This window comes from Eretmochelys imbricata, chromosome 3 (genome assembly GCF_965152235.1).
Source record: "Eretmochelys imbricata isolate rEreImb1 chromosome 3, rEreImb1.hap1, whole genome shotgun sequence".
NCBI classification, from domain to species: domain Eukaryota; kingdom Metazoa; phylum Chordata; order Testudines; family Cheloniidae; genus Eretmochelys; species Eretmochelys imbricata.
The window spans coordinates 147,652,476-147,679,210 of record NC_135574.1 but is presented as its reverse complement, the minus strand read 5'-3'; the positions used below and the strand labels follow the sequence as shown (position 1 = coordinate 147,679,210).

At 51.7% G+C, this 26,735-nt stretch overlaps 2 protein-coding genes across 4 annotated transcripts; both read left to right on the top strand.

Annotated features, from left to right (window-relative positions):
• Nucleotides 1–48: 48 nt before the first annotated feature.
• YIPF3 (Yip1 domain family member 3) lies at nt 49–11,110 on the top strand. 2 transcript variants are annotated; one of them, XM_077813566.1, is made up of 10 exons: nt 49–274; nt 548–754; nt 1,123–1,229; nt 1,776–1,853; nt 2,172–2,217; nt 3,079–3,171; nt 4,327–4,458; nt 5,067–5,180; nt 5,755–5,878; nt 7,295–11,110. In XM_077813566.1, exons 1-10 carry the CDS (start codon nt 182–184, stop codon nt 7,414–7,416), a joined length of 1,116 nt encoding a protein of 371 aa, XP_077669692.1. In that variant the 5' UTR covers nt 49–181; the 3' UTR covers nt 7,417–11,110. The 2 variants fall into 2 exon arrangements, with proteins under 2 accessions (XP_077669692.1, XP_077669693.1); XM_077813567.1 differs by lacking the exon at nt 1,776–1,853.
• A 6,542-nt stretch (nt 11,111–17,652) lies between these two features.
• LRRC73 (leucine rich repeat containing 73) lies at nt 17,653–25,929 on the top strand. Of its 2 annotated transcripts, XM_077811896.1 has the most exons (6): nt 17,653–18,871; nt 19,530–19,690; nt 20,712–20,834; nt 22,421–22,521; nt 23,281–23,464; nt 25,389–25,929. In XM_077811896.1, the coding sequence occupies exons 1-6, from the start codon at nt 18,600–18,602 to the stop codon at nt 25,457–25,459; spliced, it is 912 nt and encodes a 303-aa protein (XP_077668022.1). In that variant the 5' UTR covers nt 17,653–18,599; the 3' UTR covers nt 25,460–25,929. The 2 variants fall into 2 exon arrangements, with proteins under 2 accessions (XP_077668022.1, XP_077668023.1); XM_077811897.1 differs by lacking the exon at nt 20,712–20,834.
• Nucleotides 25,930–26,735: the final 806 nt, after the last annotated feature.

Below are 26,735 nucleotides of genomic sequence, written 5' to 3'. Positions count from 1 at the left end.
TCGCGGCCAGGCCGCTATTACGAAAAGTCGCGAGAGTAAAGGAGCTTCCACGTCCTCGGCCAGAGCGGCTGACGTCCGTGTCCGTCACCTCCGGGTCCTCCGTGGTTGGGACGCGGCTTCCCCGAGCCCCTGCGGCGCGGCGCGGAGCGGCCGGGGGCTCCTGTCCCCCTAGCCAAGGGGGATGATGTCGGGGCCAGCGGGGGCAGGCGGCGGCGGCGGCGGCGGGAGGAGCGGGGCCGGCGCGGAGTGGGGCGGCTTCGAGGACACGCTGCAGGTACGGGCCGCGGGGGCCGGCCTGGGGGAGCCGCTGCGGGGCGCCCAGGGCTAGTGGCGGGGGGAGGCGGCCTGGCCGGCCTGTGCAGCCCCGAAGCGGCCAGCCCTGCGGGGGCCCCCCCTTGCGCTGCCCCTCGGGCGGCGGCGGCACCAGTTCGGGCCTGGCGGCGGCACCTGCTCTGGCTGCGGGACCGCAGCGCTGGGACGGCGTCTCCCCTGGCCCGAGCCTCGGCTCTGCTGAGCCTGGCTCACTGTCCGTCTGCCCTGGGCGCAGGGGGGAGGCTCCGCCGTGATCGACATGGAGAACATGGACGACACGTCTGGCTCCAGCTTCGAGGACATGGGCGAGATGCACCAACGCATGAAGGAGGAGGAGGAGGAGGACGTGGATGCCGAAGCTGCTGCGGCAGACGAGGAGGATGGAGAGTTTCTGGGTATGAAAGGTTTTAAGGGACAGCTGGGCCGACAAGTAGCTGACCAGGTGAGCAGAGTGCTGCAAGGATGGGGCCCTGGCTATGTTACCTTCATGCACTGGCTCTGACTGTGGTGGGCGCCAGATCCCATCTCAGGGCCAGGTAGCCCTTTCCCAATTGACCCTGTTCTCTCCTGGCCTCTATTCCCCATCTCCTTGAGGGTTTCCCAGTGCTCCAACCTGAGTCCCATTGTGGCCCTGATGTCCTTTGTCCTGCTTCCTCCCAGGCTTTGGGTGGGATGCTGATCTCTCTGAAGATGTTTCTGTTTCCTCCTGGTTATTTAGCCACCTGGTGCTTTGGTTCTAGGGGAATCTGCTCAGAGCAGCATTGCAGAAGGAGTGTTCAGTCTGCTACAGTTGCCCATTTCTCTCCGCAGATGTGGCAGGCAGGTAAGAGACAAGCCTCGAAGGCCTTCAGTCTCTATGCCAACATAGATATTCTCAGACCCTACTTTGATGTGGAGCCCATCCAAGTTCGGAACAGGTGAGCAAACTGGGCAGAGGGGCAAATGATTCAGGTCATGCAGGCTTCTCACCTGTTTTTGAGCAACTGTATGCACTGCTGTGGCCCATACACCAGGTGCTTTAGAAGGGCTGCCCCATGATAATGGACCAGGGACACATAGTAGAGGTGCCACCTGAATAGGGCAGAAGAGCCATGCCATAAAATGAGGAGCATCTTCCACGCTATTTCTTGTATAATGAAGGCCTGGATTGCTCCTAATTAGTCCACTTCTGCTTATGGGCTTTTTATGGAGAAAGCTTTTGGGGGGGGAAAGTGCTCCAGGATACTCAAAGTACTTATCCCTGTTTATCCCTAAAGAGTTACATCAATACATCCCCTAACTGAGTTGGATGTTGTTTCATTTGAAGCCTGTTGGTGCCATTCTGTGTTCAAGACATAGGGTTTGTGGAGCTGAGCCCAGCAGCTCCTTTAGCCTTTCATTGTTGCTAATCTCTCATCCTTTGTGGGGAAAGCGCAGAGGTCTACTAAACCTCCATCTGTCCCACACAACGTTTGTTTCCACAGGTGCAAAGCTTTGGCTATCTCCTCTATGATAGCCTCTCTACACTTTCCCATGGTGCCACCCTGCCCTCAGGACACCAGGCAAGAGTTTTTTCAGAAATCTCCTTGTGCACAGAGGGCTAGGATTGCAATACAGATCCTTTCCTTCTAGGGCTCTGTTTCCAGTCTGGTCCCCGGTTGCTATTGGGATTGACTGGCTCTGTTGGGGGTCAGAGGGAAAGAGAGATGGAGCCTTACATCACTAGAGCACTGGTTCCAATATGGCCCCAGGTCACGGGGTTACACTGGCTCAGGAGATCAGGGAATGGAATACAGCATCTCTCACTTCTCAGGTTTCTTGTTAATTTTTTAATTGTCTTCCTTGCTCTTGACATCCTCCTGCGCTTTTGTGCGGTGCAGATTGCTGGAGTCCATGATCCCCATGAAGATGATTAATTTTCCCCAGGTGAGTTCCCTTGTGATGAACCAGGCTCTGTATCCTGAGTGAATGGGCTTCAGAGGCATTGGAGCGCTTAATCAGATGTTTGGGAGATGAGTGTGTTAGAAATGCCTATCAGTACTCTGCACACCTTTGCCTGAGGGGGTTTCAGCAGTTGTGACCGACAGCAAGGAGACCATAAGTCCGGCCCTCTTAAGGCAGTGCTGCCCTTTATGCCTCTCTCAGAGCTGGCACAATCATACAGCACCTACTCACTTCCACCCCCAAGTCCAGTGCTCTCCAAAGCTGTCAGTTTGCTAAGTAATAAGCCTGTCAGCAAAGTGCTGCTGACACAGTGCTACAGACAGCTTTTGTTCGCTCTCTCACTAATTGTACTGGAGCTTACTATGGCCTGAGAGCAGGGAACTCTGGGCTCTGACACAGACTCCTTTTGTGGCCTTGTGTTTTGCCTCCCTTCTCCCCCCACCCCCTCCAAAATAGGGCTCTATGGATGAATTTGTTAAAGCACTTTGCCATGCATGTGTAAGAGTGATTGCGTATGGATTGTGTGGGACAGAAGTTCTTGTATGGTCCCTCAACCAGATTTCCTGGTTAATTCCCATTAAACCACATCCCCCTACTCCCATGCAGTAGGACCCTAGCTCCTGATCTGACTCCTCAGTCAGTATCTCAGTTAAGCTTCCTCCTTAACCCTTACTCGTATGATTGGTTCTTTTTGGTTCCTATCACCAGCCTTTGCTGTAATTGCTCAGGTCAGTAAGTGACCAGAGTATGAGCTAGGACTAGGGCGCTTCCCATATAGCCTGGAGGTGGTCTGGCTTCCTGCAGCACTAACTAAACCCCTCCCTTCTCTGTCTCCCCTTGTAGAAGATTGCAGGTGAGCTCTACGGCCCCCTCATGCTGGTCTTCACATTGGTGGCCATCCTGTTGCATGGGATGAAGACCTCAGACACCATCATTGTAAGGGAACATTTCAGTTTCAAGCCAGGGTTTGCACCAGGCTTTGAGCTGCTGTTGGTTACACAGGGTGCTTCTGTTTTGAGAGTGACTTAGAAATGCGTTGGTGAAGGGGACCTTGGTGTGTGGTAGGGCCTATTGTTCTGGGGCTGGCAGGGTCAGAAGAATCCAATGCTCTGCTGTCTGGGAAGCTCGGAAAGAGCCTACTGCAGTGGATGGACCAGTGCAGGGGTGTAGTGCTGCTTATGCAGTCCAGAGAGGTGCTCCGGCGCCTGAAATCCAGGACAGGATGGTCAGGAGCGAGAGGAGCCGCCCTAGCCTGGGAGAGGAGCGGAGTGCTGTGCCCAGTGAGTGCCCAGAAAGGTCCCGGGGTGAGTTGTGAGTGGGGATTTCGTGGGATTGGGACTGGTGGAGTTGGGGGGGCCAGGATATTGAGATGAGTGGGGGCTGTGACCAGTGGGGCTGAGGTGTTGGGCACTGCTAGGAGTGGGATGTATGGTCAGGGCTGCTGGGATGCGTGTGGGGGCTGTCAGGATAAGTTGGGGCTGGTGGAAAACCATTGCCATTAACTGATCAGCCAGTTAAATTGGGTTTATGGAGCAGCCCAATAAACATAGCTGGAGAATACCAGTGAGCGTTGCCCTAATTTGACATTTGTAGAGATTATTAATGTTGTAAAAACAGTATCTTACTTGTGCTGCCAGGGGGCTTTTTGACTAAGCATATGTGTGCTTTGGATGTGCCTTGCTACTTAGCTTTTATACACCAAACTGTAAACTGAGTTATGTATGTTTTATGTTGATACGATACATGTATTTATTAGTAGGGTCTGAAGTCTCAATTGCTGTTATGCAGCTTTTCAGTTAAATGTACTGGTAAAACGTTAGATGTTGGATATGGGGGCTTTTTATGGTGATGTCAGACACACTCATGCGTGACAGAATTACCAACTTGAGATCACTTGTGCAGGACTCCTGCACTATACAATTAGCACTGATTCACTGGTCCATCCCCCCTGGATGCTGCTAGCCAGGCATTAGGTAAACATCTACCAAAGGCAAGGGGAAATCTGCTGAGGGTGGGTAGTGGTTGGTTGGTAACTGTTCTGTGTGTGGTGTCTTCTCTGCCATCCTCTTCACCTTCTTGCTCTCTCTGCAGAGGGAAGGCACACTGATGGGCACAGCAATTGGCACGTGCTTCGGTTACTGGCTGGGCGTCTCCTCCTTCATCTATTTCCTGGCATACCTGTGCAATGCCCAGATCACCATGGTGCAGATGCTGTCACTGCTGGTATGTTCAGAGCGGGGTTCCCAGAGTGCAGGGTAGCTGCACAGAGCTCCACCAGGGGATGGAGGATGGGAATGTAGCCCTTGCATCATGGTAAACTGATGGTTTCTATTTGTGGCTGTACTGTATACATATGAACAATCCCTTGGGGCAAGGCAGGAATTTACTTTGAGTCCCAAGCTGCTATCCCTGCTGGGGACCCCTCTCCTGGGACAAGGGGAGGGAGCAGTTGCTCCAGACTGACAGCTTGTTTCTTTCTCTGATTTCAATGCCCAGCTGTGAAACTGGGAGATTCCCATTTGCCTCTAGACATAAGTTAGTTTCCTTCATCTGCCACAGCCAGGCCCTGTGGTATCTAAGCCCACAGTAGGGCCTACTGCCAGACCCACCTCCAGCAGGCCCTGGCATTCGGGGGCAGGAAGCCATACCTCCAGCCATCACAGTAGCCACAGCTGGTTGTGTGATAGTTGGCTGCTGCACCTCTCTGGCGTACATGCACCTAGTGAAGCTTTGGTGTGCTCAGAATAAGCTGCTACTTTTCATGTCCAGTGCACATTATGTGCCTCCATGTGGGGCTGCCACTCTTACCATACATTTTCTGTTCCTTTCAGGGCTATGGTCTCTTTGGACACTGCATCACTCTCTTTGTTACCTATAACATCCACTTCCACTCCCTCTTCTATATCTTCTGGCTGGTGATTGGCGGCCTCTCCACACTACGAATGGTAAGGGATGGGCAGCCCAGCAGGGGCTCTCTGCTAAGCAGGCTTGTCAGCTGTAATTTTGCAGAGATACACCTTTGATGTCACTCCTCCCTCACCTGAGGTTAGTGGCTAAAGTCTGGGTCTTGCTAGGCTAGGGGGAGCCCCACTGCAGGTGAACTAGAGGAGACAGCAGTGTGATGTGCTTTCTGCTCTGCAGGACTGGCCGTAATTTCCATCACAACTGAGTGGGATGTCATGGGAAGGAGCCTGACTCCCCTTGTAGTGGGCAGCATGATGGGGAGTCCTGGAGGTCCATACCCATTCCCACAAAGAGTTCCCAGTATCCATTAGCACTGACAGGAGGTGACTGCTCACTGAACATGGTACCTTCTAACCCTTACCAACTTCCTCTGGCTAGACCCAAGAGCTCTGTCTAGGGATATTGGAGGCCTGATTGCAGCAGGAATCTGCCTGAAGAGGGGGTGAGGGATCAGCAAGCTCTTGCAGCTTGGCCCATCTCCCATGTGCATCTCCTGCTCAAGATTCTGAAGTCAGAGGCGGGGCCTTGTCTGTCTAACCCGGGTCTCTTTCCTAGGTTGCTGTGCTGGTGTCACGCACAGTAGGACATACCCAGCGGCTCATCCTGTGTGGAATCCTGGCTGCTCTGCACATGCTTTTCCTCCTCTATCTGCACTTTGCCTATCACAAGGTGGTGGAAGGTAAGAGAAGGCAACACCTGTTTAGGCTTGGGGTTATTGACTGGGCATCCTGGGGCCCTGGTTTCTGTTCTTCCCAAGCTGTAGCACAGTTCTGGGTCAGGTAACACAGGAATTGCCATATGTGATCAGATGTGAGATCCATCTACTCTAGTATCCTGTCTGTCAGTGGCCAGTACCGGATGCTTCAGAGGCAGGTCTAATGTGGTATAATCTGCTGCCTGCGTTCGGTCTCATTCGAATAGCTACAGCCTGGCATAAGCCTTGAAGCACAAGAATTGATAGCCCTTCCAAAGTGTTAGCATAAGTGTTAACTGTGGATATTCTTGTAATCCATATAAATGTCCAGTTCCTCTTTGAATCTTGCTAAATTCTTAGTCTTACTTACTGCCTGTGGCAGGGAGTTCCAAGGTCGAATTATGCATTGTATGAAAAAAGTATGTTTATCTACTTTGAATGTAACATCCCTTGTTCTTGTGTTATGAGGCAGGGAGAATTCCCTTGTTTAGACCATCCATTATATATAATCTCCTCTCTGACTGTAAACAATGCCAGTCTTTTCAAATGAGTTTTTCCAGGTCCCTAATCATTCTTGCCACCCTTCTCTAAACCCCTTGAGGGTGACCAGAACTACATGCAGTATTCCAGATGTGGCCCCACCCTTGATATTTATAGAATGGCTTAACATTTTTTGGAAGTCAGCACTGCCCTGTCATGGATCCATTCTCTCTGCTGGAGCAAGGGCTCCAAGTCCACAGTGTGAGACTCTTCTGCTGGGAAGAACATTTTCCAAAGGCTTGCCCTAGAAATCACTTGCTTTAAAGGGGTTACAGGCAGGGCCTGGGGCACAGGTCCTCAGTCTGTACTTGTATTCCCTGCCACACCAGGTCCATATTTGTACTGCAGAGAGATACAAATGTCTCACAGCCCTTGCCAGCTGCAGCTCCCGCTGTAAATATTTTATGCATAATTAAGGATGAAAAACAGGAGATCTGTGGGACTGCCCTGAGGGACAACCGGACAGGTGCTGAAGTCAAATGGAGAGAGGGCTCCCTCAAGGTGAGGGTACCTAGGAGTATCTCAGGGGAGCATGTGACACTGCAGTGGTCCCCCAGAGAGGATGATGGCTGACAGTCTCAGGGTGAGGGGCTCTGTATTCCACTCTTCAGATACACAGCCACCCTGCCCTACTGCAGAGGTGACAGGCTCTGCTCAGTGCAGCTGTTTGGCCACGTGCACACAGGGCTCGTTCTGGAAGTATTACTGCTTGTATGAACCTAAAAGCTACCTGTCCTGAGACCCCAGCCTCCAGCATACATGTGCAATGCCTCTGAGCATGTGCCCTGTCTGCCTGGCCAGAGTGGAATAGAAACACTCTTCCCTTAGTGTCTAACTCTCACTTCTTACCCTCCTCCACAGGTATCCTGGACACGTTAGAAGGACCCAACGTCCCCCCCTTTCAGAGAGTCGCCAGAGACATCCCCGTTGTTTCCTCTGTTGTACTGAACACAACAGCCAAAGCCATCGCGTTGACCCTGTAGCCTCATGGACTCTGACTTGCTGCCCTCACCTCTTCTGGGGCCATTAGGTCATAACCACCTGCTGTTACCTGGGGAAAGGACAAAAGAGCAGGACTTGGTTTCTCTGCACCTCTTTTGGGGAGCTGAGTGCAGGGCTCCCCCTTGTGTCTCAAAGGAACTCAGCTCTTCCCAGCCTGCATCTGTGCTGGTCAGAGCTGTCCTCTCAGCCTCCTGCACACTTAGCTGGGATTTTATAGCTGCTGTTCCCGCCCCAACCCTTTTGCTTGTCTTGTAACTAGCAGCCTATGTGCTCTGCTCCCCTTCTGAAGAGGGAGGAATTAAATGGATGTTGGTGCTGAGTGATGCCTTATGTTAGAACCTGCTCATATAGGGGAGAGAAGGAAAAGTTTTGTTGGGTCCCATCTAATCTTTCCCTCTCCCCTCCCAGAGCTGAACAGGATTATGCATTGCAGCCTGTTCCCTGGGCCTTTATCTGGTGCATTTTTAAAAGTCCTGTGAGGGGGCTTCCCTTGAGCAACTATTCAGTAACTCAAAAGGCCCTTCAACATTAGCAAAGGTGCCCTGCGAATCTGCTGGAACATTGCACTGCTTAACTGAGCCCCCTTCCTCTTTAGCATTCCCCACAAACAATTCCTCTCCATTTCCAATAGGTGCAGGCTTATCTCACCCTGCTTCCCCTCTTGTTGCTATATGTCATAGCCAGACTGACCAAGTCTTGGTCATGGAACTCAGTCCCTCCACCTCCATGATCGCGCTGTTGCTCTTCTGATACCTCCCCCTGCTTTATTGTTCCATGGGACAGGGGTTCCCCCACCCATCCCACCGGCAACTGCATTACTTGAGCCTGCTCATAGCAGTTGGCAGAGGTGCTTATTTACCTTCTTCTAGATGAACCTACTGTAGGATGGTGCACAATTGCCTAGAAAACCACACTCCGTTATCAGTGGCTCACAATCAAGCTGGTGGGGCATCTCAAGTGGGGTCCTGCAAGGATCAGTCCTGCACCTCGTTCTATTAAATATCTTCATAAATGATTTGGATAATGGCATGGAGAGTACACTTAAAGTTTTCTGATGATACCAAACTGGGAGCGGTTGCAAGCAGTTTAGAGGACAAGATCAGCATTCAAAGTGATCTTGACAGGAGCAATAATCTGAATTAGGGACAAATGCAGAGTACTACAATTAGGAAGGACTAATCAGTTGCAGAAATACAAAATGGGAAAGGACAGCCTAGGAAGGAGTACTGCAGAAAAGGGTCTGGGCATTATAGGAAATCAAACTAAATGAATCGGTTTAACATGGTTGCAAAAAAAAAAAAAAAAAAAATCTGGGATGTATTAATAGGAGTGTTTAAGCTTCCACTCAGTACTGATAATACTCCAGTTGAGGCCTTGTATCCAGTTCTGGGCATTACACTTTGGGAATGTGGACAAACTGGAGAAAGTCCAGAGGAGATCAACAAAAGTGATTGATGGTCTAGACAATGATTTATGAGGAAAGATTGAAAAAAAAAATTGGGTTTGTTTAGTCTGTAGTAGACTGAGGAGGGACATAAGCCTTCAGGTATGGAAAAGGTTGTTATAAAGGAAAGTAATCTCCTTAACCACTGAGGACAGGATAAGAAGCAAGGGGCTTAAATTGCAGCAAGGGAGATTTAGGTTAGACTTTAGGAAAAACTTTCTACTGTAAGGGTAGTTAAGTAGTGGAACAAATTACCTATGGAGGTTGTGGAATCCCAGTCACTGGAAGTGTTAAAGAACAGGTTAGACGAACAACTGTCAGGGATGGTTGAGAGAATAATTCCTGCCTCTGTGCAGGGGACTGGACTAAATGACATATCAAGGTCCCTTCCAGTCCTGCGTTTCTATGATTCTTGGCAGTAAATGCAAATCACTTACTCTGCCTGTCTCCTAGCTGTGGACATTGGTTTTCATGTCTGGTGTAGCGGAGGGGCTTCCTGCTCCCCAGCACACTCCATGAATTGTTTGCCCTCAGCTGTCCAACCTCTTAGTCTGAGGCTCAAATAGTGAAAAAAACTGTTTCCCAAAAGTGTTTTTAAGCAGATTCTCTGGCCTTCTCCACTCCATTTGGACCACTCAGGTAACACCAGGGGAGCAGAAAACATCTATTAGTCCCCTGCAGGGGATTCCCCTAGGCGGTGGGAGGTGTGGGGAGAGAAAGAGAGGGAAGAAGAGTCTCTACAGTGCATTATAGCAGATGTATTCAGCTCATAGGCCTTCTGCTGCAGGGGCTATGGCAGGGTGCAGATGAGCAGCTCAAACTAGCCCTAGCTACTGGCTTGTCTTCTGACAGCCATAGCCAGCTAGTGCAAATGAGAGCAGCCTCCAAGCTATTCCAACCTGTACCAAGGCAACGAGTAGATGGCTCTCAGCTTTCCACCTCCCCCGAAGGCTGGGCTAGGTTGCTTTCTGTAGCAGAGGACCCATATTTCATAGAATCTCCCCTAGCTGTAGGTAGAGCTATTCAAGCACCTAACTAGATATTGCTACCATGAAAGACAGTGATTAGAAAACAGGCCAGGGAAAGTATGGGAATTACTCTAGTGTGGTGGTTACAGCTCTCACCTAGGACGGGGGAGACCCTGTCCCAGTGTTTCTGGAAAAAAAATGAAATAGCTTCAGCAGGAATGTCAGAGGCAGTCATCTTGTAGCACGCCCTTGCAGCTGGGTGTGCCTGTGCCCCAGATCTGCCTCATTTCTACCCCCTCTCCCTGAGCAGGAACTGCACAAGTTTCACTGTTACTCCCGGGCTTGGTTTGTTTATTGGCACACATGTAACTTTCTTATTCCCACATTAATGGAAAGTCCAGACTCCCAACTGTCCAGCCAAAGTAACATTCCTTTTGGGACTTCTGCCAGGCCTGGGTGCCTCTTTCATAGACTGTTTTAAGTACACTCCCAAGCCAAATCAATAAATCACCGATCCTCTTTAAATGTGCCCTTCCTCAAACTCCTCTCCGAGACATCCATATGTACAGTCATAAGAAAAATCAATAAACCATACATCCAGTCTCCCTTTATCAAGTGATACTTCCTAGGGCTCTCCTTGGCCACAGGTTCCTTTCCAGAGCTCATAATTACCTGTCTTCCTCAGCCCAGGGTACCATCCTGCCATCTTCCTCAAGGCCCATCTTGTTGGTACTTCCTTTCCTTCTTCCTAAGAACTATCTGACTTTATATAGGGTAGAGGTGCCCACTATTAACCTTATTAGGAGGTACTTAACTGGCCACAGCGGGACTGAGTCCACTCCCTGTTAAGGGGCTAGCCCCACTATGACAAGGAGAAATGGAGAAAGTGCTGCATCACACTGTCCCGTAGCCTGATGGCTAGGGACTACTCCTGTGATGTGGAAGAACTCAGTTCAAACCGCTTCGCCACAGCAGGCAGAGAGCAAAACTGAACCAGGATTTTCCCCAACTCAGGAGAGGGCCCTAATGACTGGACTACAGGTTATAAGGGAGACTTTTTCCTTCCTCCCACCAGGCCATTTTGTGACTCTAGCCTCCCTTGCCTTTGTTGAAATGCAGAACTTTGAGTTGGGTCAAAATTAAAGGTTTTGATATTTCTGAAACATTTTGATTTTTTTGGTTTTGGTTGAAATTATTTGCTGAACTCACATTTCACGATGAACAAACTCGCACTTTTTGACAAATAAACTATTTGACAAACAATTTTTGCTCAGCTCTGCTGCTTAGTCACCTGTCTCTTTGTGCCACTTGGTAACTTTCCACTCGCCAAACCCTCTCCCTACAGACCAATGTGCTCAAACTAACTTCCCAACCCTCAGACACCCTCCTTAGCAAAGCTATTGTGTGATCCGAGTACAGTCATTAAGGTCAGCTTTCTTTTGTGCCCAGTCTTAGGAAGACAAGAGACAGCCTTTACCAACAGAGATGGAATCCATGCATGCACAGACAGAGGGGCATTCATGATCCAGCAGTTTTCATAGTAACAACTTCATAATATCAACCAGAATTCCTAAATTGTACATAGGTTCCCCAATTCATCACAGGCTCCTACCCAGGGATACAGGTACATTCCCACAACGCACATACCCTGCAATGTAAGTTCCTCCCTGGAAATGCCTGTCTGGCTTCCCTTCTCAGGGCAGCTTATTTGGGCTTATGATCATCCAGATTGACCCAATCAGGATCACTTTGGGGGCAGCGTCTAGAGTCAGGTACTCTGAGTGGCTTACTTTGGTCCACTGTCCTCTTTTCTAATGTCTTGGGTGTAGGGCCTAGGTTCCAACTAGTCCCTTCTGCTCTCATAATCTAGAATGAGTCTATTCCTGTTCTTCCCTGAATGCTGGTTCTTCCAACACCAAATGGAGTACATGCAACAGGACTGATTTGGAGATGGGGAAGGAGAGAGACTCATCTCTAGGCCATTGGGCTCTAGGCCACTGGGATGATTCCAGGCCAGCTCAGCAGGGCCCAAAACTCATTCCCCTCTCAGCTGGCCCACGGACACTGCATTTTTTGCTAGGCCAGGCTCCATCAAAACTGGGTCTTCAGGGCTCCCAACACAGAGATAAAGAACTGTGTCTCCGCTTCCACATCTAGTGATGGTTCCTCCAGCTTAGGCCCAATGCCTGGGTCCCAGTCCATTCCCTCATGCTCACTGAAAGCCCAGCAAATGTCAGTGTGCAGGGCTCTCTGGGGAGTGCCACACCCTAGTCTGGGACTACAGCCTGGCATAAGGTCTGACACCCCTTGACTCCATGCTGCTAAAAGCGGCAGTGTGGCTTGTTTCATTCCTTTTCCCAGTCCCAGTTTGTATTTTATGAGCACGAGTGTGAGTGTACAGTGGTATTTTCTGCCCTGTAGGGTTTTATATTCCGCTGAACCATATGGAGGTCAGCCAGTGCTTTTGCATAAGAAAGAACAATACATACAGTCTGCAGCATAAGTTTTACTGCATAAGCCCCTTCCCTATATCTCACTAAATCTGGTCTGGGGCCAGGATTAGGAACTGATTAGCCACCAGGCCTTCTTGCCCAATGCACCGTCTGCTTTCACAGCCCATGCCCCAGACACCCAGAGTAATCATGTTTGGAACTCACAGCCTCTGTCCTCTCAAAGTGTTCCTCACTATCCCAGCTCCAGAATCTTAGAAGTGGCTTAGCACTCATGCCAAGTGATGCTGCAGGGCTGCTACAGTTAGTGGAAGTTGGACATGTCCCAGGGGCTCTCTTCCCAGAGCCACTCTCTAATAATAGCCCTTTTAGTGGAACATGGGTAATTGGTGCCTGGAGGTAATCATGAGGGAGAATGCCACATCTTCTCCCTTTCAACCTGCATTGGCCAGAGGCACTGAAAAGAGACCTAGCTGCGCTATCCAACAATCCTTCCCGCTGGAGCTACTGTGTGTCTGTCTAGGCTGCTCTGACACACAGCCATTTTACTCACAAACCCCACAGCAAAGGGCCTTATTCCCACTCAGACACCTAATCTGAGCACATAAGAGATTCTGCAACTCCCTGTCTGCAAAACATCACCTGTCCAGCACTGGACACTTGGATGCAGGGAGCCAGGGTTGGCACCACAATGGCCCCTCTCCTGCTCCAGGGCCCATGCAGTTACTTCTCCACACCCACTTGACTTCAGAGTCTTCTTGCTTCAGTTTTTGAGCCTTTTGAAAACCTAGCCCCCCATCAACCCCCTCCATCTCCATCCCACCTGCTGTGAAATGGAGAGACCGGTATTCACTCGCCTCTAGAACCTGGTGGCTGGAAAGTGCTAGAAGGGAGCTAAGGGTTATTCAGACAGGGTGTTGACCTCTTCAGAGAAAATCAGGTGTTGCAACCCAGGCCTTGGACTTGTCACCTGAGCCCAGACCCTTACCTGCCTTGTTCTGCCGCTCCCCTTTGGTTTCTATATGCTGCCTCGTGCGGCCTCGTGACATGCAAACCCTGGCTCAAGTGACCCCTTCTCCCTTCCAAAGAGAGAAGTTGAAAGGCTACTTAACATGCTCGCCAGGATCCAGTTTCTCCCCCACTTGGCATCGCCTCTCTCCTGTGCCTGATGCTCAGGAGCCTGGTTTTGCTTCCTTAATTACTCGCGAGATGGGATTTTGCTTGGGGGTTTCTATATACAGCACCCAATCCTTTTCCTTAGCGGATTAGCTCTTTGCAGAAAGCTGCCTACATATGCAGTTTAACCTAATCTTCACATCACTCCACTAGTTTCTTTATACTGCAGTTTATACTGAGCTGAAATCTAGCCAGAGTCTCTCTGCTTCCTATTTCCCACCAGCTACAGAATTCTTTCAGGGACCTCAGCATGGTGCTTTCCCAGCTCCCTCTCATCTGCACCCTGGGGAGCACTGTGAATGGAAGGGGGCCAGGCCCCCTTCACCTGCGTTGCTCACGCTTAAGTTCATTCATTTAATGGGAGTGGGCCAGAAAAGTCCTGCACAGTGAGTGTTGCTGAGGTAAGCAAAGCTGGGGTGTTTCCCAACCCCCTTCTCTCCCCCTCTGCCTCCATGCACTGAGCAAGGGATGTGAGCAGAGCCTGGCCCGTCTAACTCAGGGCTTGGCTACACTTGAGAGTTACAGCGCAGTAAAGGAGCCCCGGGCGCCTTAGCTCACTACCCATCCACACTGGCAAGGCACGTAGAGCGCTCTGACTCCGCGGCTCTAGCACTGCTGGGACTCCACCTTGGCGAGTGGAATAATGTTTGCTGCACCCCCGCTGGAGCGCCGCAACGCCAGTGTGAACGAGGTGTTGCATTACTGTGCTCTGATCAGCCTCCAGAAACGTCCCAGAATCCCCTTAAGTCAAGTGGCCACTCTGGTCATTGTTTTGAATTCGCTGTAGGAATGTGGATATGCCATTCAAAAGCTCCATTTCTGACAGCTGGCTGCTTATCTGCTCCCAGACAAAGCAACCATTACTGTGGAATGGGGTGTGTGAGAGAGGCGGGGGGGAGGGAGGGTCTGCTGCTGTCTGAACTTACAAGACAGCATGCTGACATGCTCTCAGCCCCCAAAAACCCACTCTCTCTCCCCCACATACACACAACACACTCCCTGTCACACTCCCCCCTACCCCACCCCTATTTGAAAAGCATGTTTCAGTCATTTGCATGCTGGGATAGCTGCCCATAATATACTGCTCCCAATGCTGCTGCAAGTGCTGCAAATGTGGCCATGCCAGGGAGCTGGAAGCTGTCAGTGTGGACAGACTGCAGCGCTTTCCCTACTGCGCTCTCCAAAGGCTGGTTTAACTCAAAGCGCTCTACATCTGCAAGTGTAGACATGCCCTCAGATGATGAGCCCTGGGGGCAGGAACCACGTCACTGAGCACACACCACCAGTGTTTATCAAAGAAATCCCCAGGTCTCTGGCCTCTCTGCTCTGACAGATCATTCCCTGATCAGCTTTAATTCACTCTCTCCACTGAATGAAGAAAGGCACAGGGTTGGGGGGGGAGGGGAGGCAAACTGCCTGACTCCCTTCATTCCTACCCTGTTTCCAGCTGTTATCCAGAATCCTTCCTCACCCCCTGCCTCTCCTCCTCTTCTTTCAGAGTAACTCTCCTGGGATCTACAATCCCCCGTCATTTCCCTGCCTCAGCCAAGGCTCTGTTAGTCCCATGATACCCTAGATTATCCCGTTAGCCTTTGAGATTGTCGATCTCAATGGGTAGTGATCAACGGCTCAATGCCTAGTTGGCAGCCGGTATCAAGCGGAGTCCCCCAGGGGTCGGTGCCGGGGCCCGTTTTGTTCAACATCTTCATTAATGATCTGGATGATGGGATGGATTGCACCCTCAGCAAATTCGCAGATGACACTAAACTGGGGGAAGAGGTAGATACAACGGAGGGTAGGGATAGGGTCCAGAGTAACCTAGACAAATTGGAGGATTGGGCCAAAAGAAATCTGATGAGGTTCAACAAGGACAAGTGCAGAGTCCTGCACTTAGGACAGAAGAATCCCATGCACTGCCACAGGCTGGGGACCGACTGGCTAATCAGCAGTTCTGCAGAAAAGGACCTGGGGATTACAGTGGACGAGAAGCTGGATATGAGTCAACAGTGTGCCCTTGTTGCCAAGAAAGCTAAGGGCCTATTGCTGCATTAGTATGAGCATTGGCAGCAGATCGAGGGAAACGATTATTCCCCTCTACTCGACACTGGTGAGGCCACATCTAGAGTATTGCAACCAGTTTTGGGGCCCCCAACTACAGAAAGGATGTGGACAAATTGGAGGGAGTCCAACGAAGGGTAACGAAAATGATTAGGGGGCTGGGGAACATGACTTACAAGAAGAGGCTGAGGGAACTGGCCTTATTTAGTCTGCAGAAGAGAAGAGTGAGGGGGGATTTGATAGCAGCCTTCAACTATCTGAAAGGGGGCTCCAAAGAGGATGGAGTTAGGCTGTTCTCAGTGGTGGCAGATGACAGAACGAGGAGTAATGGTCTCAAGTTGCAGTGGGGGAGGTCTAGGTTGGATATTAGGAAAAACTATTTCACTAGGAGGGTGGTGAAACACTGGAATGGGCTACCTAGGGAGGTGGTGGAACTTCCATCCTTAGAGGTTTTTAAGGCACAGCTGGACAAAGCCCTGGCTGGGATGATTTAATTGGGGATTGGTCCTGCTTTGAGCAGGGGGTTGGACTAGAGGACCTCGTGAGGTCTCTTCCAACCCTAATCTTCTATGATTCTATGAAACCATGTGACTCCCTTATATGTGTTGCTGTGCAGAAGAGAATGTGCCTTCCACTCTTCCTTTTCAAGCCATGCTTTAGTTCCACCAGTGCAGAGAGATTTGACTAAAGCCAATGGCCTCTGCAACCAGCTCCGCTGCAACTCCCCAAGCAAAGAAGAGAAAGTGCCTAGTCGACAGGACCCCCAAACCACCATTTGGAAGCTGTTGCTGCAGCCAGCCCTCATGGCGTCCCTTGGGGAGGCCCTCTGTTTTAACCCTTGCTGTGGAGAGTTTTATATCAAGCACTCTCACTGATGTCATACCAGGCATTTTACTTATACCCGTCCCATGCCACAACAATATTACTAATGGTGAATAATACAGCATCTTTGTTCCCAACATCACCTTGCTCGCCCCCAGCCTACCACCAACTCCACTCACATACCAGCCCTACTTCAGAAGATGTCTCTGATAGCAGCACCCCTGAAAGCACCATTTAAAATCCTTTTCTCCCCATTTTTAGACCAACAGCTTGACCCTCCCGGGGTTGGCATGTGGAGTTGTCTCACTTGATGGGTAACACCACAGTATCTTCCCCACCCATCTCTGGCCTGGAAGTAGGGTCCTTTTTACACATGCCTGGCCCTCTCAGATGTCCATGGAACTTATTAATTTCCTGACCCTTTGCCTGGGTGCTTCAGACAAGACTCTGTTAGTCCCATGATACCATAAAATATCTCCTCAGCCTTTGAAACTGTGTGACTCCCTCTTCTGTGGCTCTATTACCTGGACCACTGCCCTCCTCTTTACCTTCCCAAGATCTGCTTACATGCCACTAGGGCTGCTCCAGGCCTTGGCCTCTAGGCAAGTCCCCTCCCTCTCTTGCCTGTCTCTCCTTCTCCATTTGTAGTTCAATCACACACCCCAACAGGGTTCGGTTTTCCTTTCCCTAAACTCCAGCTGCAACCCAGGTATCCAGCCTGGAGAGCCCAGTGGCCTGAACAGGGGAGTGGGAATTGGAAGCTCCTGACCATGGGGTGTAAATTTCTCCCCCTCTCATTGTAAGGGGTGGATCCCGCCCCCGGGAGGGGGGGGGGTGAGGGCTTCACGGACCTAGGTGTGTAAGGTGCAGGGCCTCCTTCCCTAACTACATTTGTGGGGGAGAGGCTATATCCCAAAATAGAGGGTGCAGCAAGGCGGCCTGAGGAAAGGGGTGGGAGATAGGCGGTCCCAGGCCTTTTGCACGGGACCAGGTACCTGCTGCCCTGTGCTAGCGGAAGAAGCGGGGGAGGTGGTCGCCGCGGAGCCAGGCAGGGCAGGAGGCGGAGGCTGCTGGTCTGTGGCAATAGGAACCAGCCAGCCCCCGCCGGGCCGGCCCCAAACAAAGCCGGATCCCGGGAGGGAGGCAGCGCGAATCCCCGCAGCGGCGCTGGACCAGGGGTCTCGGGGGGCACCAGGCCCTGGCGGCTGCAGCCGCTGCCGAGCCGGTAGGAGGAGCCTGGGCTGCGAGGGAGGAGCCGCTCCGGGTCGGCCACACGGCGATCCGGAGCAAGGTGCAGAGGGAGCCGGCCCAGCCGGGGGCCCGGCCAGCTCCGCCCCGGGAATCCCGGTGCCACAGCAGCAGAGTCCCCGTCTCCAGCAGAGCAGGTGCAGCGGGCGGAAAGAGCCGTAGCGCAGAGATCCCGGGCTGGCTGCCGCCTGCCGGGGGAAGGGAGCTGGGCACCGGGGTAGGGATGATCTGTGCCCGGGGAGGTCCCGGCCTCTGATGCTGCTCTGAAGCCTGATGACAGCGCAGCCCGTTCCCTCCCGGTCTCAGGGGCCCCGCGGCTGCTTCGGCTCTGTCTCCCCATATCGTTAGCGGTCGGGCTCAGATCCCTCCGAATCCGGTGTGACCACGCGGTGATCCGGATCCGATCTGGATATAGACCCTCCTTCTCGGTGATCCGGATTGCACGGTACCCGGTTCTGTTGCGGATTGCACACCTCTTTCCCGTCCAGGGAATCGTGCTCCAGCCGGACTGCAGCCTTGATTGACTCTCTACCCGTAATTGCGTCGAATTTTGAAGCCGCTACAAGAATTGGAGATTATCTACCTGCTTCTATTTGGATTGCACTTAGTTTCCTTGCGCCGCTCGAGGTTGCACAGCAGCGCTGCACTGACCCGATTGCACAACATCAGCACCGACAAAGCTCCAGGTTGCACGTTAGTTACTTGCAGGAATTGGGATTGCACAGCAGCCTTTGCACAGGTCCATAGTGCACATTACTGACCTGCACCAATCCGGATTGCTCGGTAGCCTTGGGCTAATCCAGACTGCACAAAAACCTTTACACTAATTAGATTTGCACAGCAGATCCCAGCATTGATTGCACCTGCACTGATCTGGATTGCACACTATTCACTTGCACCAATTCCGATAGCACATTATTTACCTGCACAGATCCAGATTGCACAGCAGTTTCTGCAGGTGTCTGTGTGTGTTTGCTCACGGCTAAAACTGGTGAAAGATGTTGCCAGGGTCTATCCAGATCTCTGGGGAGACTTTATCAAGTGCTGAGATCCGGGACATTTGCGAGAGCCTGCGGGAGAACTCGGTGCGACTGCTGTCACTCCGGGGCTGCCAGCTTTCTGACCGGGATTTCGGGCGCATTTGCCGAGGGGTAGCGGAATCTCACTCCTTGGCTCAGCTCAACCTCAACCTGGGGATTGTGTCCAACATCAACCGGGTCAAGCAACTGGCGGAAGCCCTGAAGACAAACCGCTCTGTCCAGTCTCTGTTGTAAGTAGGGGAGACCTTGCTGGATGTGGATGTGGAGATGTGCCACCCCCAAGAGTGGCCTTCCAGAAGTCCAGTATCCCCTGCCCTCAGTGAGCGTCCATGTCAGGAGATGTGCTCCCCTCTCTCCCCCCGCTGTTCTGACAGGGTTGCCTCACCCCTCTGTGGCACTGTGTTGCTCTTCAGTCCTGTAAATTAATTCTTATCTGAGAAAAAATGTACCTGATTTTAAGCATCAAGTTCCCCTGCCCCATGCTGGGAGGAGGCCACCACTGCACCTCTCCCATCTCTTGGCATATCTGATCTCTCTCCTATTTTGGAAGGGGGATGTCTCTGCATCCCTAATTCCCTAGACCCCTGTCTGTCCCATGCTGGGAGGGAATTGTCTGCACCTCTGAAGTCCCCAGGCCTGCTTCCCGTCCTATGCTGAGAGGACTGTCTCTGTACCTCTATCACTTGTCACCAGAGCCCTTTTTGTCCAGTCTGTTCTAAGCTCCCTCATTCAGGGACACAGCATCCCTAGGCATTTTGGAGCCTTGTCCCCACCAGGGCAGTGGCATCTTCCTCCTGTTCCCTCTGTTTCTTGGTTCCCATCGTCTGAGGCAGTCCCCAGTGCCCTGAGGAAGGCACATTAAATAATTCCTACCCTTTACCCACATAGCCTCCATGGGAGCCCCCTGACAGACGCCGGCCTAGCTCTCCTCAATCCAGCGCTCTCCATCCATCCCTCTCTGGTGGCTTTGGACTTGGGAGACTGCATGCTGGGTGACGAGGGCATCAACTTGATCTGTGGGCTCCTGCCTCCCGATGGAGCCAAGTCAGGTAAGCAAAAGGGTCTGTGGGGTATGCAGTGGCCAGTGGAACTCATATATGGCTCAGGCCCCTCTGCTTAGAGCTAAACTTCTTCTGCTTGTGTCTTGTTAGGGGAGCAGCACATAAAGTTTCTCCCTCTGCTGAGACATGGCACGAAGCTTCTCCTCCCAGCGTAAGTGCAGTGAAACCGTCCCTTAGTACAGGAGCCATTGCACTGGGTGAGGACTCTGCTTCCTCCTTGCGTACTTCTAAGGGGAGGGAGCCCTATCCAATGGAGCATGGCTCCTGGTACAGTGGACTGTTCCATTGGCACGATGCTATTGGGGAATGGTGACCAGTTTGCTGCCTCGTGATGGGAGAGTTTGAATTTAGTGGGAGGGAGGCACAAGGCTTGGACTTCTGATTTGGTGTTAATATTTTGCACTTGTGAAGCCTGAGCTGTGATTGGTTCATTTACAATGAATGCAAATCAATGCACATTACGTTCACCCCCTCCCCCATCCTGCCCCGGAACTGGGGTTTACAGTAAATTCGCCCCATTGGCTCCTCTTGGAATTAACACTGAATGGTCCCTTGTGGCTGTTTTATGGGGAAGGGAATAACTGTCTGCTGGCTGAATAAGTTCCTTTTTACAGGGGATGAAGTCTGAGGCCTGGGCCCAGCACCCTAACCAGCTATTGACCTCAGGCCTCCCCAGGTATATGCTCACAATAGACACAGCAGCCGCCCCTCCTGAAACTCAAGCTTCAGTACCTGCCTGTCCTGCCCTTCTTTGCCACCCTTGCCCATTTCCCCCTCCCACGCTGAGACTGCTTTTTGTGAGCAAATGAAGGGGCAGCACTGCAGGTAGATAATTAACTTTAGTCGTTCTATAAACCATACCCTCTCCACCAATCAGGGTGCAGGGAATTGTGAAACTCTGAGCCATGCGCTTCCTAGCTCTGTGATTGGCTGAGCAGGTTCTCCTCTGGAAGGTTTGGTGACTTGTCTGGAGCCTTAGGGTGTTCGTTGGCTTCTCTCTTTTCTCCAGGCCTTAAGGAGTTAACACTGAGCGCAAACCCGGGTGTCACGGCCAAAGGTTGGGGACGGCTGGCCATTGCAGTAGCTCACAGCTCCCAGGTGCGAGTGCTGAACCTGGACTACAACCCCCTCGGTGAGCGGCACAGGCGTGAGAGGCTCTGAACTACTAGCTTGACAGGCTTTGTGTGAGTTTGCTGCTGCTGAAGGTGCTGGTCTGATGGCCCTGGAGACTGAATCTAGACCAGGGACATCCTGGGCACTGGCAGGGCAGGGCAGGTTCCTCCACACTGTCCCTTCTGCTGGGCCTCTTCCTTGCCCTGGAGGTGCGGGCTAGGGAGACCAGATATCCTGATATTAGGAGATTTGTGTTATAGAGGCAACTATACCCTCCCGCCACCCCCCCTCCCAAAAAAAAGTGTCCCAGTTTTTCACACTTGTTATCTGGTCACCCTAGTGAGGGGGGAGTTCATTCTTCATAGCCCATTCAGTCTTCTGTGCTTGAGACTGGGGGCGAGTTAGTCTCACTTGTGCTGATAGTTTGTGTGATGAGGACACGTGTCCTGCCAGGAAATGCATCAAACATGTTTCACAGAGGAGATGGCAGCTGCAAGCAACGCAGGGAGGAAAGACTGTGTCCCCCCGCTCCATCCGCCAGGGACTCTGGGCTCCCCGTGTCCCACTGGCTATGTTTGCTTGTGTCAGGCCTCAGCTCAGGTGGTGACCTTCCTCTGCTCCCTCCCATTCCCAATCCCTTAGGTCTGAGCCACTGGCCTGCCAGATGGAACATGCCCCCCCACCCCACCCCTTCCCCCCAGCTCCTTCCCCAGATAATAACATGGAGGAGAAGAGCCTGGCAATGGTTGCCATGGAAACCAACTCTCCTTCTGCAGCTTGTATTGCTGGAGCTGGATTGGCAGCTGGTGAGGCAGAGACCAGGCCATGTGGCTCTCCCACCTCACCCTGCCCTAGGAAACTAGGCCAAGCAGCTCTCTCTCCCCTCCCTGCCACCCCCACCCCAGCAGAGACCCTGGCTGGGTGGGTGCTTCTACTCTGTGTTAAGAGTTCCTAACATGGTAGCTGATGGAGCTCCACCTGCGACTTGTCCCCTGCCTCTTTCCTGGGGATTTTCAGGGGAGTGCTTCACTGGCACTGGCTGCCAGTGGGGTCAGCCCCAAAAGAGCCATCCCCCTACAAGGGGTGACAGCATGTCTGCTGGCTAGGACAGTAGACTCTTGGGTTCTATTCCTGGCTCTGAGAGGGAGTGGGGGCCAGTGGTCAGAGCAGAAGGCTGGGAGCCAGCACTCCCAGAGTCTATTTCTGGTTCTACTACTAACTTCCTCTCTGACCCTGGAGCCAGTCACTTCTCCTCTCTCTGCCTGAGTTTCCACACTGGTGATGACGGGAGGCTCTGAGATCCTTGGGTAGCGGGGTGGAAGGTGTTGTGTCTGAACAAAGTCTTCTTGTAAGAGAAACAATTTCACTATGTTCCTTCAAGTTCTCTATGTTCAGTCCCAGAACAGCCAGTCACAGCCCACAACTAACAATCCGCTCTTTTCACAACCAATAACCCTTTACCTCCTCCTCCAAGATGTTCTTGGCAAATAGGGATTAGTTGGTAGCATTGGGACGGGGTAGTCCCATGATCTGCCAGGCCCAGTGGATGCATGGTCTGTGTGAAGCCAGACTCTACTTACATCCCCTGGCTTTCTTCTCCTCCAGGTGACCAGGTAGCAGGGATGCTGGCTGTTGCTGTGGCCTCCAGTCGCACCCTGGAGGTTCTGGACTTGGAAGGAACAGGACTTACCAACCATTCGGCCCAGGTAAGGAGTGTCTGGTGCTGATATAGCATCATCTGCGCCTCAGGGACACAGGTGTTAACAAACAGTGGGGTCCCCAACCCTGAGATGTACCTCCTTCCCTCCCCCCATCAGTGGATGCTCTCTTCAGAACAGTCTCTGCACCTGGAAGTACTGCTACTATCTGTTCCTTTCCCTGACCCAGGGCTCTCAGCCCTTGGAGGTCCTGCTCAGCCCTAGCCTGAGGCTTGTGGTCCCTGCCTCAGCTCCAGTGAGTGGAGAGCGAGAGAGCAGATTTTTTGCATCTTTGGTTCTCTGGAAAAGTGAAGGAGAAGGTTTGGTTTCAGGAACAAGGTTTATGAATAAGTCTTGGAGTTTAGGCTTAGAGCGAGATTAGGGGGTAACAGATATTTATCTGCTGAGTGGTTTTTTGCAGTCTCTTCTCTGAGAAGCTCAGCTCATGGTACTGAGATTTCCCATTCTCAGTGTCTCATCTGACTCAGGCTTGCAGGGGACATTTGCAGGTAGGAGAGAGCAGTAGTTTCCTCCTTGGGTACAGCCAGGAAGTCCTGGCAATGGCCTCAGGTGGAGAGTTTTTAGTGTCCCTAAAAGCTGGGGTGGGGAGGGGGTGCGGCTCAGAGCCAGTGGAGGGCAGAGAGAAGAAACGAGGACAGGGGTTGGGGCAGATGAAGAGAGTATAAAGCAGCTCTGAACGCCTTTCCTGTCAGTCTGACTTCTGTCTGTGCTGCCTCTCTACCCGCTTCTGGCTCTCGTTCTGCTCAGACCTTGCTGGACATGGTGGAGAATTACCCGACAGCCCTGCGGACGCTGATCCTGGCAGAGAACAGCATCAGTCCCGAGCTGCAGCAGCAGATCTCGGACCTGCTCTCTGAGGGTGAGGAAGAGGAGGAGAATGAGGCTCATGAAGTCACGGCCAGGGAGAAGAACCCCTGGATCTGCCAGAGCAGTAAGACCTCTGGGACCCCAGAGAGGTGGAGATGAGGCTGGACTGGGGAGGCTGTCAGGAATGAGGGTTCTGTGTTGTTTTATGCTGGGATGAGTATGTCATTGTGGGGTTGGTAAATGGACAAGGTCCCATCTCATTGTGGGCTGGAATACAAACTGACTTCAAGTCTCATCGGCCAGTTAAGTAAAGCTGGGCTGGGTCAGTACTTCTATAGGAAGCCTCCCAGGAAAATCTGGCTTCTACAAGAAGTGGAGGTGGGGCTCAGTGGGCTCTTTCCAGTACCAATGCCTTGGCATGATGCTGCAGGAATTAATATCTTTCAGCAGAGATGTAAAATCAGAGTCATGGATATTAAAACTCCCATGGGTCTTTTCATAAAACTTGGGGATTTGGCCCTGGTGTCTCAGCTAAATTCTAGCTCATGTCATTCCAGGCTGCTTCCCTAAATTCCCGTCCAATTTGAATGGGGTAAACCTTGTGTGGGTTACCGGCACTATATTCTATCTCCATTGGCTGTATTTGAAGGAAAGGGATATTGTAGTGATTCCAATGAGCTACTGTATACCAATGTTTGATAGGAATCCAGCAGAACTAACAGGGATAAAGGCAAAAAGGAGATCTACCTGGATCCTGCTAATTTTTTAACTAGTACCTGGATCCAACCAATTTTTGTCCAATGCTCACCCCTCCCCACTTCCAATTCCAGTGTCTAAATAGAGAACAAGTATAGCTGCTCATAATGCACCAAAAACATCTGGACCCTGACACATCTCGGTGCAGCAGTGCCCCAAAACCTGCCTTCAACACCCAAATTCTGTGAGATCCAATCAATATTTGGACCTAGTCCCTCAAATTTAATTGTCCAAATAGAGACCAGGGATAACTTCTCTGAGTCCAAAAACATTGTGACCCTCAATACTTCCTGGTGCAAAAACCTGACTCCAGCACTTCAGAAGAAGGATGGGGTTGTCTGCTTCTCAACAAACACATGTGTTCAGCTCCATACACACCATCCTCAAGACACTCAGCTGAGTTTGGGGAAGAATTCCTTTGGCAACAGTGGCTGGTTCTTTGTGCAGTCATGTACTGGCCAGTGCTATCAGGAGCAGCGGGGAGTGTGAGGTAATGGTATGTCCTATCTGCTTTCCGGCTTCACCTTCCTCTTTAAAACTGAACAAGGAAGTTACATGTCAACCCTCAATTCAGACAGTGTGAAGAGTGAGAATTTCCAGGTGTCAGTTGGGAAACAAAGTGCCGTGTGCTCGTGCCCCTTGGTTCTCCACAGCCTGGCTTCCCATGTGCATCGGGGTAGATCTGCTGCTTACTTCTGTGAACTCTGCAGCGCAAGCACAGCTAAAGGGGAGTGAGCTGGATTCTGTTCTTGTGGACTGGCAACAGAAGGGGTTGCGAAGTTCTAGTCAGTTATACCTGGGCAGCCTCTCTGAGAGCACAGGAGTTGTCACTGAGGGCAGACTTTGAAGGCAGTGGGATTGCACAGGTGTCACTGAAGGGCTAATTTGGCCAGCAGAACCCATAGTGCTCCTGATGGTGGACAGACTCTCAGATCCCAGGGGGAGTTTTCAGGGCTGGCTTTTCCTCTGTAACCTGAGCACACGGCGTCCCTGCGAGACGATACATCTGGATCCCCGCAGTGACATTGGGGCAGTCACTTCAAGGTCCCCCAAACAGCATTAACTCTGCCATGTTGCACAGAGAGTGTGCATCTGATCACCTCTCCCCCTCAAAATCCTCTCTGGCTTCTGGCTCCTTCCATGTTAGCCAAGCTCCTCCTTAGCCCTCATTTGCTCTGCCTCTCTCATGTCCTTTATCCCCTTCTCTCACTCTCGACTCCGCGCCTGGTGGCCAGACCTGTGTTCTTCTTCAGCTCAAATGTCTAACATTCTCTCTCCCACCTGCTCCACAGATCCCAGCTCCCAGATGGTCTTGGTGACGTCAGGTCTGGGCGAGAGCCTCTTAGCAGAAACAGAGATGTGACTAGGATACTCCTGCAGCGTCTGCTGAGACAAGCACTGTTTGCCTGTATGGGTGGGCCATGTGCAATGCGTGCATGGAGTGTGTGTGTGTGTTCACACCACACATGCTGGGTGAATGTCTGTGCTGTGTGTGTGTGCATACCCTGCTGTGCCCAGGCCCACATGCCTCCAGCAAGCCTGCCCCAATTGTGCATTCACATCGATGCCATCTTTGGGCTCTGAGTTTTGGATCCTGGCCTGAGTGAATCTACATGCGTGTCTGTGTCACATGCTTTGTCAGCCGCTTGTGCTTATCCACTTACTGCATGTTTAGATCACATGCCTTCCCTCTCCTGGCTGTACATTCCTGACCCCCGTGCTGGAGGTTGTATTTATTCAGAGGTATATATTTGTGTATAACAGATGTTCTTTCTATTGCTTGTACCGGTGTCTTGAAGAGAGTTTTATAAAGGTCACAGACATGGCACAGCTCATGGCTGCAAGAGGCTCTGTCATTCCTGCTCCCACTGACAGGAAAGGGCGTTGAATGGGCTTGGAGAGGTTGATTGCGCGGGTGAGGAGAGACCTAGCACAAACAGATCCCTGGAATGGAGCAGGGATTCCCCCAGCAGAACAATTGCAAGGGACTGCTGGACTAGCAGCAGCCACGTGAGCTGCCCTCCACTGAGGTGCGTGTCAATCTGCTGATAGAAACCAGGCTAGAGTGGTAGCAGAGGAAGCCAGGCACAGCCCCCAACAGAGGTTCCACGATGCATCTGGGAAGGGACAGGAAATTGTCCCCAGCGTTTAGTGTATTGTGCTTGTGCATTTATCCAAAGAAGGTAATGCACAAATAGCTGGGGCAAAACCAGATGCCTGGCCGGTGCTGCTCATATCCCCCTCTGTATGTCCTGGAGCCGGTGCTGGGCGTGTGAGCAAAGACCATAGGGCCAGAATCTACTGCTCTGTCTCCACTTCCCCATGACCCAGAGCTGGCTATCAGGCTGGATGGGCTGAGAAGTTCTTGGTTCTGTCCTTGTGGGAGAGAGCCAGATCCAGTCCATGTATATAGGAGATGCTAGAAGGCCTGTATGTACCATGGCTCTCTGCTGTTCCATGAGAGCAGAGCCCTGAAATCTCATTCATTGCTGGTACCTTCGAAGCATATGCTCCCACAGGAAATCAAAGCTGAGCCAGATCCTGCATAGCCCCATCTCCCTGAAGGGAATAACAGTGAGAAAGGTCCAAAGCCCTTGCTGTAATAGGGGCCTGTCCCTCTAATCCTGGAGCCCTTCTAA

Excerpts from the sequence above, each read along its gene's own strand:
- YIPF3 (XM_077813566.1), top strand. The coding sequence starts at position 182 with ATGATGTCGGGGCCAGCGGGGGCAGGCGGCGGCGGCGGCGGCGGGAGG. Across the intron at positions 2,218-3,078 it reads AGATGATTAATTTTCCCCAG|AAGATTGCAGGTGAGCTCTA; the intron begins GTGAGTTCCCTT and ends CTCCCCTTGTAG. Across the intron at positions 4,459-5,066 it reads TGCAGATGCTGTCACTGCTG|GGCTATGGTCTCTTTGGACA; the intron begins GTATGTTCAGAG and ends TGTTCCTTTCAG.
- LRRC73 (XM_077811896.1), top strand. The coding sequence starts at position 18,600 with ATGTTGCCAGGGTCTATCCAGATCTCTGGGGAGACTTTATCAAGTGCT. Across the intron at positions 19,691-20,711 it reads TCCCGATGGAGCCAAGTCAG|GCCTTAAGGAGTTAACACTG; the intron begins GTAAGCAAAAGG and ends TCTTTTCTCCAG. Across the intron at positions 22,522-23,280 it reads TTACCAACCATTCGGCCCAG|ACCTTGCTGGACATGGTGGA; the intron begins GTAAGGAGTGTC and ends CGTTCTGCTCAG.